At 42.8% G+C, this 21,427-nt stretch overlaps 1 protein-coding gene across 5 annotated transcripts in view; it reads left to right on the forward strand.

Annotated features, from left to right (window-relative positions):
• The window catches only part of TCP11L1 (t-complex 11 like 1), a 262,173-nt gene that overhangs the window by 166,246 nt on the left and 74,500 nt on the right, over positions 1-21,427 (forward strand). For all 5 annotated transcript variants that reach the window (XM_078680861.1, XM_078680863.1, XM_078680862.1 and 2 more), the window contains 4 exons: positions 193-313; positions 9,780-10,000; positions 12,457-12,593; positions 17,556-17,755. In XM_078680861.1, coding sequence (XP_078536987.1) covers positions 193-313; positions 9,780-10,000; positions 12,457-12,593; positions 17,556-17,755 — 679 coding nt within the window. The remainder of the gene's footprint in view (positions 1-192; positions 314-9,779; positions 10,001-12,456; positions 12,594-17,555; positions 17,756-21,427) is intronic.

Genomic DNA, 21,427 nt, shown 5'->3' on the forward strand with positions numbered 1-21,427 from the left:
TCCTGCAATTTCAGTATTCATTTTTCAAAGGTCCATTAATATACTGTTACACTCTTATTAACCCTGTATCTTTTCGTTTATTTCTAGTGTAAATAATGTTACCTTTATAGTGTTATGTCAATTGTCGAAATCTGGCTTGTTTCAGGAAATACATTGATCTTATTTTAAAAAACAACAATTTTCTGCCAACAGCTTGGAGAAAAGAGTTCGAGACATTGTACATAAAGCATTTTGGGATTGTTTAGAAGCTCAATTTCATGAAGACCCACCAACCTATGACCATGCAATTACACTTTTAGGGGAGATTAAAGAGGTAAGTTATGGTATTGAGCTGTTTTTAGAATTATCACCGTCAGATATATTTTGGGGCATTAGATATCTGAACCTGTATTAATTCAGCTGCCCTGAAATCTGTTGGGAATTATGCTAAAATGGCCCAATTTGCTTTCAGTTTGAGTCATCTTCGAATATTTGTTATTTTACTTATGTGCTTAGTAGAAACTTACTTCAGGAGATTGTGGAGTATCCATTGTAATATAATTTTCAGGTATATTGTTTCAACTTTACGTTTTATATCATGGTATCAGCTGATGCTACTTGCGGGTGGTTCCGGTTGGTCCACTTCTGACCTGTTCCTCTGAGTGAGTCAGAAAATGTTCTTGCAGCAGCCAGCTTGACTGGCAAGTTCTATATTTTATATACATGCGCTGTTAAAATCAAATTCCCTTGCTCGTCTTTTTTATTTGGGAGTTAAGTATTTTTCCTCAAACCTTCCGTTATCATCATGTTAATTCTCTTTTCTTGAGAAAATGCTGACTGTTTGCATTTGTTCGCTTGACTTTCATGGCATAAAGCGATACAGGTCAGAACGGCTCCACATAATCTTTTTTCCTAATCATAATATATTATTGAGTTTCAATCGAAATCATATATTCAAATACATACCAGGAACTGATAGCTCAAGAAATTGCACATTCCCCCATTGATTGCATTCTTAGTTTTATCAAAAGCAAAGAGCAAGTCTGTTCTATGAACAACTCCCCTAAACTTCCCCTACATCCACCCAAATTATTGAGCCTTCAACAGACGTCATCATAAACATATTTCCGTTAGATCATCAGGGCATGTCTGTCACCCAGTTACCTTACATCATATTGTCTGTGCTTTCCACATAATTCTAGACGCAAGAATGCTAGTGTTCAATATCGGAGGGAGGGGTTATTTTTGCTTCCAAGATGCAGCAATTTTAGGAAATTCTCATCAAATGTGGAGCATATCCCTCGCCATTCCACAATCCCTACAACACATTGGATGTGCTGTAGGTTTAAACTTGTGTAGCTTGGCCTGACAGAGATACTAATCCAGCAGTAATTAATAATGAAACTCCCTACTTAATATACGATGCATAGTATTGGCCAGGTTCTTCTAGAAATCTAAGCATGTCTTTCCTGATATTTGACCATTGTCCCTCTGTGACAGTCCCCCATTTGTCTTTGTATGCAATTATCGAAGGACGCTCCCAAGAGAAATTTGTATAGCGTAAAAATGACTACCTTCGTGCCGGTAGCATTTCAGATAAACTTCTCCATTGGTGCGAGTTCCCACTTAACTTCTTTTTGGGATGGTAGACCCAATGTTGCAGTTGAGCATAGTGTATGTACCATCTCTTACTCTCCCACTCGGAATTCTCTTTAGAATTAGTCAGTAAATGTTTTAAGTACCCCTTGTGAAATAAATATCAGTCAACATGAGCCAATCTCTCATGCCAAGCATTAAAAGGTCCAGGGCGAGTGCTGGGGTGAAAGAGTTTGAAGTGGATTGTGGTGTATGGGGAGGGATCTGTAATCAAATTGAGTCGCTAGTTCACTTCATCTCAGATTGTAAGTATGGTGTTCATTGGGGGTACTAAGGTGCACATTGCCAGGACTGGCTTGCCTTTGTTTCCAAATGACGTCCCCAAGTGAGGGCCCTGCTATGGCTCTGCTCTACCCATGTGCGCCCATATTTTGTCTGATTGGTGTGTGCTCCTTTCTGCTAGCACCTTCAGCTTTGCCTCTCTTCAGTATGTGTGTATTTCTGGCAGGGCAAACACTCCCCTTTCTCTATATCTACACAGTACTTTGTATGAGATCCTTGGCCTTCCTCCTCCCCAGAAGCATTAAGTGGAGAAATATATTTCTGGCTCTTGCACTACTCTGGGCATGAGTGAGATCGGGAACAAGTAAAGTAACCTAGGGAGCACATTCATCTTGATGGCATTGATCTTGTCAATCCAACATATGAGAAGATTCATCCATCTCAGGAGGTCCCCTTGGATTGCCGCAGAGAGGGCAATCAGATGTTTATACATCTAGCACATTTGATGTTAACCTCTCCACCAGGTAGCTAATTCCTCTTGACGACAATTTAATTTTGTGTTCTCCTTGATTACATCCACCGCTACCTGTGTCAATCATAGTATTTCGAATTTGGTAGTATTTATTTTAAACTTCAAGATTCTCTTGAAACATTTTCATTGTGACTGTAACATAAGGAGGGGCCCTCACTTAAAAAGTTTTGCAAGAAATCAGGAAGAATAAGAGAAAGGATTATCAATTGTAAACTAAATGCTTCTACTCGTCCCTCTTATCTACGTAGCTTAATGCTGTTAAAAAGGTGAAGGCTCTCTTCTACCAGAAGCAGATTGTACGTTAAAAAAACCTTGAAGGGAAGTCTTCAGAAGGTACACGGGTCTTTCTTACCCAGACGTAAATAGCAATTTTGAAGCCATTACAGACTTTGTTATAATCTTCCCTCTTTCGTTCACAATAAGATCCTAGTCACTCGTATCTCACAGCTGATGGGTGATGAAATAGCCCCATTCGAGTTTCCTAAGAGGTTATATGGTACACATTTACATTATTCTCAGAACCTGTTGCTCAAAACAATTATGGTGAAATCTTTTCTTCTTCACTTTCTGATTTCTGTACAGTTCAACAACTTAGAGTCACATCAATGGTTTTACCATACATTGTACAAACATGGAATTCCTCTCTTTTTTCTGAATTAGTTCCTGAGAAGTAGGAAGCAGCAACTATGTCCCCTTTTTTTGTTCTTTTTTTAAACTTTCCTTGGATCCTGAAGACCCAGCTAATTTTAACCAATTTTTATTTTGCCTCTTTGCCAAGATGATAGATTGTAGCACAGAAACAATTACTATCTGAAATCATACAATATACTACATTATGCTCAGTCAGCTTTTTGCAAAGGTCTCTTTACCTAGACCATTCCGGTGTTGCTCGAATATGAATTTACCTTGCTAAAACAAAGACATGCAGCGTTTTGCAAAACGTGAACTGTTGGTTTAATTAAACACTGCGGGTAGGAGTACAGCATACAAAAACGTGTGAGAGTACTGACTCAACGTATGTTTGTTTTGAGCGTCTTTATATACGTTTCTTGTAGCATCATAGACAATTCATATACCTGTTTCGGGAAAGAAATGTGGTCCTAGTCATGGAGTCATAAATTACTCCCACTTGATGACAAATGCAGGTGGGTCTCGACCTTTCATGGTCACAATGAGGGCAGTGGGTAACGTGCCCAAATGTCCAGCATGGGAAGTGCGTGATCACTGCATGTGCTGTGTGCTGTGTCCTGATTGGCAAAGTGTACCAACACCATCTAACTTTATGATGTTTTGGGAACGCGTGCCCCTCCAGCCATGTGCATTTTATTGAGGCCAGTATCCCCGGACCATTGTGGTGAAGCTGCCTATCTGTGTGGGGTTTTCCTGTTTTCGCGTTTGTTCTGCTCATTACGTGCCACCCCACCTGTCATCTGTCAATTAGTTGCCTGAGGCCTAGGTCGTAGGTCCTGCCTGACCACATATTTCTGTCTCGTGTGTGATGGAGACGTCATCTCTGGTGATTTCGACAACAGTGATTTGATTTCATTTTTATGCACATATCTATCATTGCGTACATTGACATCAATATTAACACTGGCTAGAGCAACTGAAGAAATCCGGAGAACGGTGGATGAAAATGGGGTAGCTAAGTAAAGCTTGACTTGTCTGCTGCTTTAATACCATTTCTCACTCTATTTTACTCCAGTATCTGAAAGCATTAGGGATTTCTGGAACAGTCTTGTCTTAGTTCAATGTCTTTCTTACTTGGCCGAGCACAGATTGTGGTCCTGGGAAAATATAGATCTGCTCCTAAGCCTATTGTAACTTGGGTTCCTCAGGTCGCAGTTCTTATTCTAACACTCTTTTTTGTTTATAACATATTTTATTGATTTTCCGGTTATTTCCAACACATATATTTTTAGCATTGTTTTTTGATACATTTGCATTCAGGTTTGATGCAGATTACATTTGGTTCCGGGTATTCTACATTCTTTGACTGTGTTATTGCTCTTATCTTTTGTCATACCTGTACATTATGTATTCCTGCGGTTACAACTTGGGGAGAAAGTAAAGTGTTTTTTCCGCAACCCACGGGCCTCTTCACTACAGATTGCAGCGCTTTCGCCCAGCCCCCCAGCGCATCACTTCCCTATGACAGGCATATATGAGGGTGGTTTTGCTGACTTCCATCTCAAAGTTATTGACCTTTTGGCTAGGACGAGGGCAAGATCCAGAAATCTTAGCTGTGTTTTTTGTGGGGCCAGGTGTCTGCGTATACCTAGCAGGCACTCCGCTATCGAGTTTTCAATGTGTAAGTTTGTGGATGTCTCTATGCTGCGTCAGACGTCCCCCAGAACCCTCTTAAGCGCAGACAAGCCCATAGCATATGGGTTAAGTCTGCCTCCAACAGCTGACATCGGGGACAGTGATGCAGCGTGTTTGGGAACATCCGCTGTAACCACGTGGGTTCAAATAAGCCATATGTAACGCCATGCATCCCAACACTCTTTACAGTGTATTTGGCTCTCTTGGCCAGTCTGATAGAGTCCTGCGGGATCTCTTTTCACACCTCTGTGAATGATACTCCAATTATTAGGCTGAACAAGAATCCATACGTGACTAGAGCAAACTTGAAACAATAATACATAGTCTCCAAATGGATCAACATAAATTCCCTTGTGCTTAATGGAAATAGGAAAGGGGACTTGTAATCTTTTCTTCTCAAGTGTAACTACCTATTTGATTGGTGGCCAGAAAACTGGATAAGGCACCATCACCAGTTTATCATGGTCGTAATTTGGGAGTTCTTGTTGAGTCCCATCTGTCTTTTGCTAAACAGATCAGTAGTCTTTCCTTGACCAGTTTCTGTCTACTTACTATTCCAAGACTTGTTTTCCGTTCATCCCTACATCTACAGGGAAGGATCTGGTTCAAGCGCTGGTTCTTTCATAAATTGACTATTGCAAATCCCTACTGGTAGGTGTGCTAAAATTTCTTACACATAAAATGCAGGTGTTAGAAAATACTGCGGCCAGACTGGTTTTGAGACTGAAGAAAAATGCCGCTTTAGCCAATGAACTCATAAAGTTCACTGGCTCCCAATGCATAAGAGATGCATGTTCCAGGCATCGTGTCTTAGCCACAAGACCATCTATAACAACAACCTAACCACTTATATGGGGGTCACTATTTGCTATTATTTGCCATCCCGCCCTCATATATCATAATTTGCAAGCCGAGTGCTTACCTTCAGGAAATCAAGAATGCTAGGGCGCTTCCTTGCACTTGTCCCAGCCAGACCATGGAATAGCTTACCTCTGACTTTAAGACCTCAGAACGAATTATCCATTTTTAGATGCCAGCTGAAAACATTCCTCTTCTCCCATTCTCCATACGGCGTTTTCACACCCAGAGTGCTCCAAAAGTCGTCTATCTGTTCTCAGTCTCACATGTTTAGATGTTTCTAATCCAGCACCGGGACACTTTCTTTCGGAAGAAACTGCTTTTTGTGCTGTCTTACTCATACAATTAATCATTCAATCTTGTTTCTTGAATGGCATAAGCTAGGTTGTCCCTTTTATCTGTATTTGCCCTGAGCACTGTCTCCCATGCTTGTTGCTCATTTATAGCCCCTTATCAGCATTTAGTTTCACTTAGCTGGTCTACTCTATGTATGGGACAAACATATCTTCTTCACTTATATAGACCCTGTATGTGCCCCCGTAGGCAGCTTTGTAATTATCTGTAGCAATCAACAATGTCTCTTTGAGACTTGCCCGTGCCAACCAGGGCAGGGCCTGCATCACAATTGTTTTCTGTAAAATCTGTGTTGGAGTTTTTTATGCCTTGGAGTGGGGGGTGCCTTAAATTAAGAAATCAGTGCCCGCTGTCTGCTAGTGTCCGCTCATATCCCCTTACATTTCTTTTGCAGGCCCGGCCCCACCTTGCCTCTCTCACAGCACACAGGAGCATATTAAGGCTAGTGATTCAGCGCTCATTTTCTCTTTTTAGGTCTTCCCTAGGCAGCGCAGGCGCTGTCTCTTCAAGACATGCTGTACCTACAGTACAGGCTTAAAGCACCACCCATCTTTTTCATTGTTCCCTGTTACTGCATTTGGTAAATGCCTGCTTTTGTTTGGTGAATGTGCTTAATAGTTCCTTCTTTTGAACTTTTGTAACCTTCCATGAGGACTGCCCCTGTTACATGTGCTCTTACTCTTTCTGTTATTCAGAATACTCTGCAAGCACTCTTTTCTTTTATTGCTTGCCTCTGCTCTTGTTTTTGGATTGCAGTGAGAAATGTTCATGTTTTGTTAACTTTGTGCACCGGCTTCATTTGGGGTGCTTGATCTTTCTTTGTGGCTGCTGCGCTCTCTTGTTGTCTACTGCTCAGTAGGATGCCCGCTTCACGGCTACCGCGCTTCCTCTGCTCTCCGTGCGTGAGTGTACCTCCCTTTGTTGCCTACGTTGTCAAGCGCTCCACTACCGCACTTGCCAGTTTACCCCCATCCTACTCCCTCCCCCTCGTGCCTGATGCAGGAGACGACTTTCAGGAGCTTTTGTCTATCTACTTGGATCGAACCCAAGTGGTCCCAGCGTATCTGCACTGGGCTTCTTGCAGTGATACCTTAGTCGCTATGAAATATAATAAATACAAAAGCATTAAAGTCCCAAAAACAAATTACAATAACAATTAATGATACATTTAACTTTAGTACAGGTACAGCTCCATCAATTTACTTTCTTTTTTAAGTAAATATCTGCGCTGTTTCTCTGTGCCGCCCGTAGCCACTGCATTGGACACAGCTCATTATATTCCTCACTTTCCATGGACAGTTTCAGGTTGCAGAGACCAGAGCTCTGCTCTTTTTTTATGGGGGGGTCGTCCCCCACCCCCTCAGCTTTGGATTTTCTCAGTCTCTTCAATACACCATGGTCAACATTGCAGACGTTAAAACTCCACTGTGTGTGCTTTGAGTCAACCCTGGCACCAAACAGCCACTCCTACACTGCATCGCGCACCTTCGCAGCCACAAGAGCAGTACACTAGAGTCGCAGCATGCACTTCTTAGAGCTTGAATAGGAGACACGTCATGGAGGGAGGGCTGGGAGCGTTTCACATCCACAACAAGACCGCCAGGGTCATGTGTGGCTAATGTTTCCGAAGCTATCTGCTGTTGCATTCCCAGCTACTCAAAATGCAACCGCTTTAACATGTTTCCTTACGTAGTTGTTAATCCCCTTGCCAGCTGGTCTTCTGCAAAACCCATATCTGCAGTTAGACTTTCACACCCTTCAGCCTGCAAGCATTAGTCCAAACATACATTATAAAATAAGACTTTATCTAAATTTTGTAACCCCTCCTCCCCAAAAAAGAGTATTCAACTGGGGCCACTCCAGATTGCACTATTTACCAACAAAAACGCATATTAAGGAAAATTACATTCTTGTCTAAACTGTCAGACAAGCCACGTAAAAAACACCCCACATTTCCTTTTTTTGTGAGAGGATTGAATATGCGTATAGGATAGCCGTTTTTGATAGCAAGAAAAGAGCTACCATAAGCCCGGTATTTGTTGTAATGTTATGTTGTCTGTTATGTGCGAGCATGCTTAAATTACAAGTTTTATGGGTTGTTGATCTTGAGTGAAAAATCAGTGTTTTCCGAGTCAATGCTGGTTTCCTGCAGAAGTGAGGGTGGAGCATCCCTTACAGGACTCGTGGACCTGATGATAGCGGGGTTGGGGGATGGGGAAGGTGCAGAGGTGTTGGTCGTCTCCAACACAACTTACTCCATCATAGCCATCCTGGGGTACCAGTGCCAGAGAAACGAGTCCCGCCTCCATTCCTTTCCCATCAAAATACTCCACACCTCAGAACCCCCTATGTGACATCAGTAGAGGTCCTTGGCTCCTATCTCTGCTATTGTGGCTCCTGTCAGCATGGGCACTGCTGAACTAATTTTAAGAATGCAGCATTTTGGTCTGTGTCATGACTCTGGTCCCAAATACGTTTCTTTAAATTGAGAATGTATTTCCCCCTTTTTTAAAGTTGGGATTAAACTAATTTCTTAGGGAGTAAATGGGAAATTCTCTTTTTTGTGGTGAATACTTTTAAGCAAGTAAAAATAATCTTTGTTTTAATTTTAAAACGGCTTCACTGTTTGATCTAATGCGTACTTCTTTGTAGCTATAAATTGCTCTAAATGAAACCATGTATTGTATACCTTAGAAGACACTTGTCTATTCAGGTAACAAAAAAAATAACATACTTTCTTGTGGCACATTGGTACTCATTGCTGCCAGCCTGTAAATATTTAATTCTCATAGAGTATTTGTTGAGTTACATAGAGTCAAATAGAGCATTTGCCTCTTACTTGGTAGCTTGCTGTCCAGCATAAAATATGGTTGCTTGTTTCCCGTCCAGGGAGGGGAGGACCTGGCTTGGAAGTTTGGGCTGGGCTGTTCCCATGAGGAGCAGGGTCAAGACTGATTTGCATATGGCTGGATCCAAACAAAAGAATGATAGATTTGGGCCCAGATTTCTTGACTGGGGCGTGAATGTTTGATTGATTCAGCATTCCGTCCATCATTTGTTGCTGCAGCACTTTTCGCCCTGGGTGGGGGGGTATGCCCAGAAGCGGGTCCCTTAGTCACTGTGCCACTGGATTCAAGCTAGCCTGGCTGAGGAGGGGTAATACCCTGAAACCGGTGCAGGATGCTTGTTTCCGGTCTAGGTAGGACAAGAAGAGGAAGGCAAGCCATCAAATGAGGAGCAAGCAAATTAGAGTGACACTAAAGCCAAACGATGGTAAGCAGTGTGTGGGCTGTAACCACACTGTATGTTAACAATAGTTTTTTCGCAGCCAGACAGCTTGCACTGTCCTGGAGGCTTACTTAATTTGAGCCGGTGGTTTCTGGTGCTTCGCACCGGCACTTATAACAGCCTACCACACGGTCGCGCTGTTTGTATATTTTTGTTAGAAACACAGCAACAGCTGTTAAATAATTCAATATACATTAAGATCACTAATCCCTGCCACTCAAAGCAATAAGAATAGTGTGGGTGGCATGCATTAGTTATTTTTAATGTATATTTAAAGCCTGTATTTTTACACTTTTATGAGTGTGGTGGTTAGTTGTGATGGTACTGTCATTGGCAGCACTGGCAGGGACAATTCGTGGTGCAAGCTGCAGTGGCCTCCTGACAAAGACCCTGACACTTATTGTTTTACCAATTAAGTACTGTTCTCAACCTAAAAAGCCTGTTATGTCTGTTTAGGAATAATTTGCTCATGTCAGATTGTGAATGACTATATTGAAAAAGAGAATACTTTTTATTTTGCTGTACGAGTCTAGACCGATGTCCTCTCTGCTTATTTTTCTTTTAGACTCTGAGTTCCTTCTTACTGCCTGGGCACACTAGAATAAGAAACCAGATTAATGAAGTACTGGATCTAGATTTGATAAAACAACAAGCAGAGAACAATGTGCTGGATATATCTAAACTTGTGAAATTTATCATTGAAATGATGGGAATGCTCTGTGCACCGGCTAGAGATGAGGACATTAAGAAACTAAAGGACATAAAAGAAATAGTTCCTCTATTCAGGTATTGTATTAAAAGACAAATGTACTTTAGTCATTATTATCTTTCACAAATTTTGTTTCTTTTGGTGTGGGAAGCATTTTCCCTAAGATAGTCTGGGTTTGAATTACTACAAGCATCTTTTTATTCCCACCTAAGAATAAATAAATCGCCCATTGTGGGGACAGAATATTTTACACTTTAAATGGATTAGAAAATGAATTTGACATATTTGCTTAATTACAAAACAAACACATTTTAGAAAGCTTGCTCTTTATATGATATATCAAAAAGAGATATATAGTGTAAAAAGTCCCGGGGTTCCCTTATGAGTGGACAGGGGGCTTACTATGGCAATCCGAAGGTGCTTTATTAGGGGGCAGTGTGGTCGAGCAGCCTTAGGCTTAACACAGCGACGTGTACGACATTTGAAAGTACACACAATGGTCAATAAATGTGACATAATTCAAAAAGGAGATCCACATCAATTTATAAAAAATAGCAAGTATCTTTATATATGTTTATGCATCAGAAGAAAATCGTTCAGGTAAGTAGGGGAGAGGATGTAGCCTAACGGTAAGCGCTGTCGATCTCTAATCTGGGGAACAGGGTTCGAGTCTCGTCCATAACGCTCAACATCCTGTGATTCTGGGCAAATCACTTAATCTCCCCGGGCCTCCAAAAATAAATTATTGTGTCCTTGTGTAACGCAACTGGTGCTCATGTAAAGCGATCTGATACATTATACCTTTGGGTCAAGTTCACGCTATATAAAACTACCAAAAAAGAAATGGAAAAAAAAGGTTTTAAATGGGAATATTTTTCAGTTAAAAAAGTCAACAGGTCATTAGGGTCTGCTCTTCTGGTGCCAGGGGCTCCCCTAAATACTGATTTTAGGGGTGTTAGGGAAGTGTAGGATAGTAGCCAATAGACTCCTGACCCTTGGGGTCACTGCGCCCCCAAATGACCACTTCCTGTTGGAAGTGGGCATAACCCTGTCCTAGAATTCCTAAGTATGCCATCACAAAGATGGCTACTTCTGAAAAGTCCTGTCCACCTCAGTTTATCCTGCTAAGGGATGTTGCTAGCCTGGGGGTGGTATGCCTTCCTAACTAGCTAATTTTATACCACCTGTCCAGGTGCCAAAGGGACTCTGGACAAGTGGGTTGGCTTTCTCTCCTGTGAGGGGGAGCCAGTTTTGGGTTTCAAAGGTGACAGCTCTTTGAAGCTTGCGGACCTAAGAAGGCTAATCAGCAGGTCTACCCGTGGGAGGGGGTGTTGCACTCTCTTCCTGGACCAGCTTTTGTTCTGGACCTCCTGAGAGCAACAGCTCTCAACATAGGAAGTTTGAACAGTGCCTCAGGCTGGCAGAAACCAGTCAGGGAACACACCAGAGGCTGGTAGCTTTCAGGGTGCACTTCTAAGGTGCCCTCTGGGTGCATGTGCTGGTAAATCTATCACTGGAATCAGTGTGGGTTTATCAATACAAGACATTTGATACCAAAAATCCGTCACTTGTACTGGCAGTAATGAGACTGACCAGCAAAGGTGTATATCTGCTCTTGCAGGTATGCCCTCACATGTAATATCCAGCACCCTGCTTTTGGGCTGTCAGGCCTGCTGTATGGGTGACTTACAAATAACACATGCAGTGTAGGGGACATGGCAAACAGGGATTTGTGACATGTTGTGTTTTCACTTTTGTCTGCACCAAGACACACAGCCTTCAATGGCAGACTTGTGTATGTTTGGTGAGGGGTTAGTTAGGGTGGCACAATTTGTGTTGCTGTCCTTACGGACCCTCTTTAGTACCTCAGGCGCCAGTGGTACCACTTACCAGGGACTTACAGAGGATGCTAAAGGTGTTGCTGATTGGGGGAACAATTGAATATTTTTTGGGAAAGAACACTGGCACTGGGGACCTGGTTAGCATGAACCCAGTACACTTCAGTCAAAGTTGCATCAAATACCAGGCAAAAAGTGTGGGGGAATTGCAACAAGAATCCAGCTCCCTGCACACATCCTCTCTCTCTCTCTCTCCCTTAAAGTTTAGTTATAGTTCAGCACGTACAAACTCCTAAAACCCCTAACGTCTGTTGGTTATAGTATGCAACACATGCCTGTTAAAGGATTGCTTAGCAGGGTATCAGATGACTTCCTTTAAACAAAGTAGTGGCAAAGAAGGCAGACAGATTGTAGCAGTAATTTCTACTTGCAATGTCTCTCTGCCGTTTGCGACCAGTGATGTTAGTAAGAAAGTATGAGTGTAACAAGACAAGACCTGAATAGGCCTCTAGCATGAGAGGGGTAGTCTAAACAAAATGTGTGGGTTTATATATGCTTTTACATTTTTAGGGTGAACAAAGTATGGTACTTTTTAGAAATTTGATTTTGTTCCATTGCTCAGTATGTCTTGTAAAACTTCTTTCTAATTCGTTCAGATAAGATTTACGCATTCTATACTTGTTTTTATATTCTAGAGACATTTTCTCAGTATTGGATCTCATGAAGATTGACATGGCCAATTTTGCTGTCAGTAGCATCCGCCCTCACCTTATGCAGCAGTCTGTTGAATATGAAAGGCAGAAGTTTCAGGACTTTTTCGATAAGCAACCAAGTAAGATTGAAATTAGAAACAATTGCTTGAGCACCTTCAGTAATGTGTTACCTGGTTATAGAAAGTCTGGGATGTTCTCTCTTGTATTGGGTGTCTGAGTTAAAATACATGACACTGTTTTTCTTTATATCCAAGGCGGTAGTGTTTCAGTGCTGGTTTATAGTGATGTTGAATAGTGCCCAAACGCATCTTCATTTCATCTTGGTCCTTGGCAGTTAATTCCTAGGTAGCAGCTCAAAAGGATCTGGCACCAATGGTGGAAGGCATGGCTTATGGAGCAGTCCACAGGCATCTGTTTTCTTGCAGTTGAAGGCACGGAGTATGAGTGAGATGCTTACTTCAAACGTTTCTAATATCTTGACTTTAAGGACTCCAGCTGTTCTGGCAATGCGGAGGCTGGGAGATCTGGCAATACGGAGAATTGCGCAGATGGAAATTGAAGTCAATCGTCCGTATGTGGAGAATGTGGTTCCTTCAGTCTGCTTGTCTAGATGTGGGTGAGAGTAAGAGTAGTGAAGGATGGATGCATCTTCTTTTGGACCTGTTTCCTTAAATCAGGAAGAATATGGTCCGTATTGTGAGGCGACAGTCAGCCGCAGTGACTCTTCTCCTTGGTTAGACCCATCCCTTGGTGTCATATTCCTCTGCTATTTCAAAAGGACCTCCCTTTCATGGTCCCACCTTGTCTTGGGAGTGATTGCATAGTAGGATTTGCATTTGAGAGTGCGACACTGTGTTATGTAGAGAACTGAGTCCGATATGCTGCTACACTTGAGGTTTCAACGCAGGCATGTTAATCTTGTCCTGCAGAATTAAAACAAAATAGGATTCTTAAAAAATATGTGAAGTTTAAACAATTTCTACAGTCTCTAGATCTGGTGGCACTAAGAAGGGGAACAGAGGCTTCGATGCACAGGTAGCACACGTCATATACAGGATACCATCGTGGATAGTGGTGCCGGCAGTATTGCGACAAAATATTTTGAGAGGAATAGAAATTGTGTTTGGGAAAAAATAATCACGAAGGCGGGACTGTCCAGTAATCCCTGACAAGGATTTATATTTACAGATCTAGTCTGCTTCATGTTATAAAAAGAATCCCAAATAAAAAAATACAAACATAAATGGACTTTGTGGCATCTTCATCTATTGGTATTTTCATTTGTCATTTACATTTTGCTTCCACCTATCTTACAGCATGGGGCAATGAGTCCGCCTACTTGAGCCACTGGCTCTGTTGCCTGATCACAGCTTCTCATCCACCTGAAACGAAGTTCACTTTATTGGCAGGGCTTGTGGGCCAATACTTTAATAATGCTATTTTTCTTTATATTTTTTTCTTTTTTAGCCATCATTGTGTGTTTCAATCAATCAGTAGATTTGATTTGTCTTATCACCCAGCTGCTGGAAGGATCCAGTTGATTAGCCGAATAGCCGGTCTTCAGGGAGTGTTTTAAACTAGTTAACAATAATTTAAAGCCAGTGGTATAATTTCTTTAGGACAATAAGTATTGTATTTTTCAGTGATGTGCAATGAAAGTAAAAGTGGTTTCTGTTCCTGTTCTAAGTACAGCTAGCTTCAAGGAAGCACTCGTACTGTTCTAGTAGAGTTATGTGCAAAGTTTAATTTTTTATTGCATATTTTTTATTGCACGCTTAAGGCCGTCATGGTTAGGTGGTGGCATGTTCTCCTTCTATTTTTTCTTATTTATATTTTGGTGGCATATGCTTGCAGTAAAACGTGAGAAAAAAAGCTATTGCACCAGCTTGACAAGACCAGACCTATTGACTTCGCCAATGCTTTTATTCTTTTGTGACACTATTGATTTTGCCCAAAACAAATGTGAACAAGCACTGGCGTTGCCAATAGGTCTCGCAGTAGGAAAGTTTGAGCTATTGGTCTTGCAAATGACAATTTTTTTTATTTATGTGTTGGTTTTGAAAATAGATAAATTAATCGCTTTGTAATTTACAATGCCAAAAGTTATAACTTTCGCAAATGAGTGTATGTGTTTTGTTATGCTACTCCACTGACTGAGATCAATTCGCATGTGTTCGAGAGCAGGATTAACTGCCTCTAGCAGAAATTAATTTACTTTACACTGATGTGTAAACGTTGCATTGAATTCCACTCAGTGCCTCATTGTCTGTTTTCCGTGTTGGTGAGCGGTGCCACTAATTCCCAAACTCGATGCAAATTTTTGTCCTACTTCTATGTTTGCAAAATGTCCCAGTTGTTGGTTTTCGAAATCTGGTCACTCTGGTGCAGGTGGATGTTGGCTAAAATGCAAGTACTGGGTGATGTACAGGGCGAGTCCATGCTGCCGCTGAGAGAGGGGAGAATTGTATCTAGTGTGCTCCACCCAGATCCGCTAGACCAGAGCGCCCTGGGCGAGCTATTAATTAAACCATACACATTTGGCTCCGCTATTCTAGTACACATCCGACGCCTCTATCCTTGTGCCGTGACTTGTGTTAGTAATATTTGGAGACCCTTTCAGTGCTGCTGCTGATGTGCTCATGCACTGCACCACCTAGCAGCATTGATATTCCACAGAGCCTCATTACGTGCCTTCAGATTCTGTGATCGTGCACTTCGCGTTTCGGTGCCAAAGCGTACGGGGATGATCACAGAGGCATCACTGTGCAAGGCAATTAAAGTTGTGCTACTCGCCTCACCTTCAGACGGTATGTGATGGCGCCAACACCCTGTTTAATTGGTGTACAGCAGTATGAAAGGGCAACAAGGAAATGCACAGTGCACTGGAGTTAACAGCGAGGAGAGTGCTCATTAATTACCGTAATTAATATCCAGCACAGCATGCGAAGTGTTGAATACCAGAATCCAACTTGTAAAACCGCTGGATTACTGGGCTGTGCTTACCATGCCGAGAGGAGCCAGCCGCGTGCCAACTTCAATTGATTTTAGACTACTAATACCGATTTACGCTGCGCCAACTGTTCGCTCGACATGCTGTGTCTCAGGCATCGACCTCAAAGCATCCAACTGGAACAAAACGTAAAATCCTGCACGTACAATATTGTATGTCTTTGTATTTGTTTATAGCCATTGTCACACACTTTGCTGAAGTAATGGTAATTGTATTAGAAAAAAAGCTTAGCAGTTGTGAAAGAACTCCACAGGATTGTTAGCATTTCACACTTATAAAACTAGCAACGTTTGAGTGTAATGTGGTACTTTAGCCTTTTAGACTAGGTTGCAGCTCCCGTCATCCTCCGCGAATCTAGATGTAACCAGTAGGGGTGGTAGCAGGGGCCGTTGGTGGCAAATCACACTGGAGCGGAGCAAAGACATGCATATAACATATACATATACGTTCATAAAACATACACATAATACACGTAAATAAACACATTAAAAAAATCAATCACCATTGGAGAGGAGACACAGGGGCCGAGGATAGACAGACAGGAGTGAGAGGGTTGAGGCAGAGGGAGGGACATGACTGAAAGATAAGAGGGAGGAGTTGGAAGACAGTGGGTGAGGGGGGAGGCAGGAGCGTTGCAGGGTGCGAGAGGAGGCTGCGGGTGAAAGAAAAGGGTCACTAGGAAGACAGTGGGTGAGGGGGGAGGCAGGAGCGTTGCAGGGGGCGAGAGGAGGCTGCGGGTGAAAGAAAAGGGTCACTAGGAAGACAGTGGGTGAGGGGGGAGGCAGGAGCGTTGCAGGGGGCGAGAGGAGGCTGCGGTTAAAAGAAAAGGGTCACTAGGAAGACAGTGGGTGAGGGGGGAGGCAGGAGCGTTGCAGGGGGCGAGAGGAGGCTGCGGGTGAAAGAAAAGGGTCACTTTGCAGAGAAGAATGTAGAAAGACGCTAGGAGAGGGGTAGAGAGGATGAAAGACACAGTCATGAAAATAATGGTGCGAGGGACAATTGGCCTGGAAACTGAAAGTACGGCCGGCAGAGAAGAATGTAGAAAGACGCAGTCATGAAAATAATGGTGCGAGGGCGGCAGAGAAGAATGTAGAAAGACGCTAGGAGAGGGGTAGAGAGGATGAAAGACGCAGTCATGAAAATAATGGTGCGAGGGACAATCGGCCTGGAAACTGAAAGTACGGCCGGCAGAGAAGAATGTAGAAAGGCGCAGTCATGAAAATAATGGTGCGAGGGCGGCAGAGAAGAATGTAGAAAGACGCTAGGAGAGGGGTAGAGAGGATGAGGCGGACAGGGAGGGATATGACAGCATGAAGCGAAGAAAGGGGAGGAGAAGTGCAGATAAACAGGCATAGGGGAGGAGAAGCCGCAGAGCGCACGCTGGGCGAAGCCCTTTGATGTGCTGTGCGGCCTGCAAACTGAAAGTACGGCCGGCAGAGAAGAATGTAGAAAGACGCAGTCATGAAAATAATGGTGCGAGGGCGGCAGAGAAGAATGTAGAAAGACGCTAGGAGAGGGGTAGAGAGGATGAAAGACGCAGTCATGAAAATAATGGTGCGAGGGACAATCGGCCTGGAAACTGAAAGTACGGCCGGCAGGGAAGAATGTAGAAGGACGCAGTCATGAAAATAATGGTGCGAGGGCGGCAGAGAAGAATGTAGAAAGACACTAGAGAGGGGTAGAGAGGATGAGGCGGACGGGGAGGGATATGACAGCATGAAGCGAAGAAAGGGGAGGAGAAGTGCAGATAAACAGGCATAGGGGAGGAGAAGCCGCAGAGCGCACGCTGGGCGAAGCCCTTTGATGTGCTGTGCGGCCGTAAATGCAATTAAGAGGGAGGTAGGCTGATGCGCGTGCTTGTTTGATCACGTGATTCACGTGAACTTAAACAAAACCGCACGAACGAAACCCTTGGTTTCACGAGCGTTTTGAGGACATTAATTCTCGCTCCGCTCAATGCGCTTGCGCGCATTGATAGGTCGCGAGACCTAAAAACTGGGGAAAAAAGTGACGGAGTTTTGTTACAGAGGAGCGTTTCCATCCACATTCTTTTGACATTTATTTTTTTTAGATTCTCTGGAGTTGGTGACCAATTGGTTGCAGGAAGCAGCGGATGACCTCGCCTGTAAGAGCAGAATGGAGTCTATGTGCTCTGATGGGGAAGTGGGAGCAGTAGCTGTCCACAGCATTCCCGCCTTCAGTGCCTTGACTGTTCAAAATCACGCGTATCTCAGACTCTTGAAATGGGATCACCGCACTCCTTTCCCAGAGGTATGTATTCTTTTCAATGATCCTTCAGTATCTAGGCACACAGTTTCCTGGTATGAGCTGTAATATGCATGATTACATTGTTTTAAGCGCGTTTCTACTTCAATGTTACACCTGCTGAGGATTGTGAACATCACTGCTATCACAGTTTGATTATAAATTGCATTTATTTAAAATTCATTCAGTTTGAACAAAATGAGTGTATTTAACGTTCCCGAAAAGGATTGTTTCATGTTTGTGTTACCATCTCATCGGTTGTCTTCTTATAAAGACATCTAACTCGGTAAGACTCAATATCAGTATGAAAGCTACAAGTTCCTCATTTTTAGCTTAAGCAATTATATATTTGCTCAAAATGTAGCATGAAGCCATATGGCACTGTAGCTTTACAGAAAACTGGTAAATACATAAATATTTTTTTTTTTAATTGTTATTGTTAAAACTTATAACGTTTTACAGAAAGTTTCAAAATGTTATGACATTTTCTTATAAAGGTGCTCTAATGTTTTCAAATATTACACTGTCCTCACTTTAAAACGCAAATTAGGGCACAGCAAAGCATTGCTTAGTAGTAAGGAAGAGAAGGAAGGAGAACAGCCACTGGCGTTACAGTCCAGCCAGTAGCTGTATTTCCCCACGAATATGTTATTAGTGGGGCCAGGCCCCTTCCCACACATACTTTCTTCTCACTATGGCATGTTTCTGCCAGTCAAGTAGGCTCTGTAAACCGTGATCTTGGCAAAGAAGATTGTCTTTGTGATAAAGGCTGTCTTTTTAAAGTATTTTTTTTAAATCATCCTTTGACATACTACTCTGAAGTTTAAACATACACATTTCTTTCACCAAAGTTTTTTTATTGAGGAATTGTAGGAAAATCCATCTCCACAACAAGTATTGACCTTAATGTAACTTTTAGTTCTCTAGCTGTGCTGCGCCTAATATGTTTTAAGAGTAACTGGGAGGTTTGGGGTGCGAGATAGTGTCTGTCCATGCACTCTGATCCTTTGCTGTGCATGTACTACTTTTGTAACGATAATTTTGCACTTCCAACCAATGTTCATTTTAGACAAACCTTTTCCTTCAGCCAATGAGAACTATGCCTGCTGTGTTTTCTCCAATTCCTTCATGGATGTATTTGTACCTGATGAATTATGCCCAGAGGCAAGTGATGTTTACAACTAAATTTTATAAATTCTTGTACTGGAAGAAGTTTGCCAGGTTCTCTATTTAGAAGCTATGCCCATTTTGGCTTCTTTTTCAAGAACTCAAATGAAATGTGAGTTATAGAGTCTCCTTTTTTTTAATGGAGGAAAATAAAGGGGCACCAGTCTGGACCCCAGATTTCAGTAGGCACAAACATTGCTATTGCTATTTTATGATATTTAGTATTCAGTCAGTCAAAAACCTTTATTATCGGTTAAAAACCATAAAAGCACATGTATACAAAAATTTGGGATAAGAGCATACCATTATACAACAATACTGTGCACTCAAGATAGCGGACAACACTCCTAAAATGGTTTAAAATACAATATTAAAAACATGACAAGATCCTATACAGATTAAAATAAAACAAAAAATTGAAAAATAGGTTGGTCCTTGCGCGTATTAGTATTAGGGATACCTTCTGGATTACAGTAATTACGCTAGCGCAGTTTGAGCAGTTTGGCATTTTTTAATTTTGGCGCCTCTTGCGCACCACATAGACAAAAGGTATCTGGAGGTTGCAAACACGAACAGGGGGGTGGTGTCGTATTTTAGTATTCTAAATACCTCCCTATAATCCCTGAGACCCCTGGACTTACATAGTTGGACGATCCATTTAGCTCTGGCCTTAGAGTAGAAAGGGCAGAAGAGCAGAACGTGCAGATCCGTCTCTTCACTACTTTCACACCCAGGGCAAGAACTCGGTACATGGGGAGCGTTTGACCACTTGTTTGTCACAGCCCTCACTGGGAGTATTCCATGTCTAAATTGGACATATAACTTCTTTGCCAGTAAGGGCTGGATATCGTCCAGGAATTTCTCAAATTGATAGTTATCCTTGACCTCCAGAAATCTATTGGTCAGCCTACCCAGAGATGGATTTGATGATGTGAGGTCCATTCGATATTGCCTGAGTACAACGACTCACGACTGGTGGTCAGGGCGCAAGTTTCCTCGGGAAAGAGCCACAAGTCTCCCCTACCCAGTGCATGACAGAGCTGCTTAACATGTTTTAGCCAGGGGATTTTTCCCAAACCCCTTATGTTCAAAAGGTCCCTTAGGTCCTCCCTATAACTTAGGAGCTCTGGAGTAGAACAGAGTCGCCTCCAGTACAGCAGAGGGCAATTTGAGGTGACCTCCTGTATGGGGGCCAAACCTAAATCTAACCGTAAAGGGGTCAAAGGTGTGCTCTGGGGAAGTCTCAATAGGCGCCTGATTAAACTATTCTCAGTGGTGGTCAGGGAGGTGGCGCTGACGTGGCCCCATAGCTCTACTCCATAGAGCACCCCACCTCTCGCCTGAGCTTTGTAGATTTCCACTGGCGGTCCCAAGGATTTAAATGAGCACTCATTATAAACCTTTAGTATACCGCCAGAGGATTGGGCCAGCTTTATATTTGCCTAGGCCATATGCGACCCCCATTCCATCCTGTCGTTTAGTGTTACCCCTAAGTAGTCGAAAGTGGAGACTCTTTCCAACACCGAACCCTCCATGTGAGGGTGGGGGCAGTTGGATGATTTTGCGTTAAAAAACATGTATTTGGTTTTGGAAAGGTTGATCTCCAGATTTCTAGATCTACAAAAGGAGCAAAACGCCTCCAGTGTTCGCTGTATACCCATAGAAGGTTTTGATAGCAAAAGGGTATCATCAGCGAACATCAGGGCTGGTATCTTGCGGGCTGCTAAACTAGGAGAATCTAGATCCCTCGCTCCCATTAGATGTTCAATCAATCCATTGAGGAACAAGGAAAAGAGCGTAGGGGGTCAGCACGCACCCCTGCCTCACACCCTTTTCCACCGGAAAGGGAGCCGAAAGCTCCCCATTCCTGCCATACCTCACCCTTGCAAAAGTGCCTTGATGCAGACGTTTGAACAGTTGGCACAGATATATCGGAGCGCCTATCTCTAACAATATCGCCCAGAGCTTATCCCTCTGTACCAAGTCAAATGCGGATCGAAGATACACAAAGATCAGGTAAAGGCTACCAGCCACCATGGTCACCGTCTTCCAGTAGACCAACTGGAGTCTAAACAGTTGGTCAATTGTAGAGACCTTGGCACGAAAGCCCGCTTGGAGGGAGGTTAGGATGTGATGTTCGTCCATCCAGCTTTGCAACCTCGTTAGTAAGAGGCGGGCAAACAGTTTCTGCAAGACATCGATGAGACTAATAGGGCGGTAGTTAGCCGGGTCGAGTGGGGAAGCCTTTTTATGGATGGGGATGATCTCTGCACCCAGCCAGGTTGGGGGATCTCCATGCCATGTAAAATGGCATTAAAGTAAAGCAAAATATAGGGAACCCATACCTTCTGTTCACTCAAAAATAGATCTCCAGGGATCCTATCCAGACCGGGAGCCTTCCCGGAAGACAAGCTTCTAAGCTTCGAGCATAGTGCAAGGTTGATAATCGGGATTATTTGCATCCGATAATGCTAGAGCAGATCTACTCTTCACTGGTGAAACTAGGTCTGC

This window comes from Lissotriton helveticus, chromosome 3_1 (assembly GCF_964261635.1).
Source record: "Lissotriton helveticus chromosome 3_1, aLisHel1.1, whole genome shotgun sequence".
In the NCBI taxonomy this organism is placed as follows: Eukaryota; Metazoa; Chordata; class Amphibia; order Caudata; family Salamandridae; genus Lissotriton; species Lissotriton helveticus.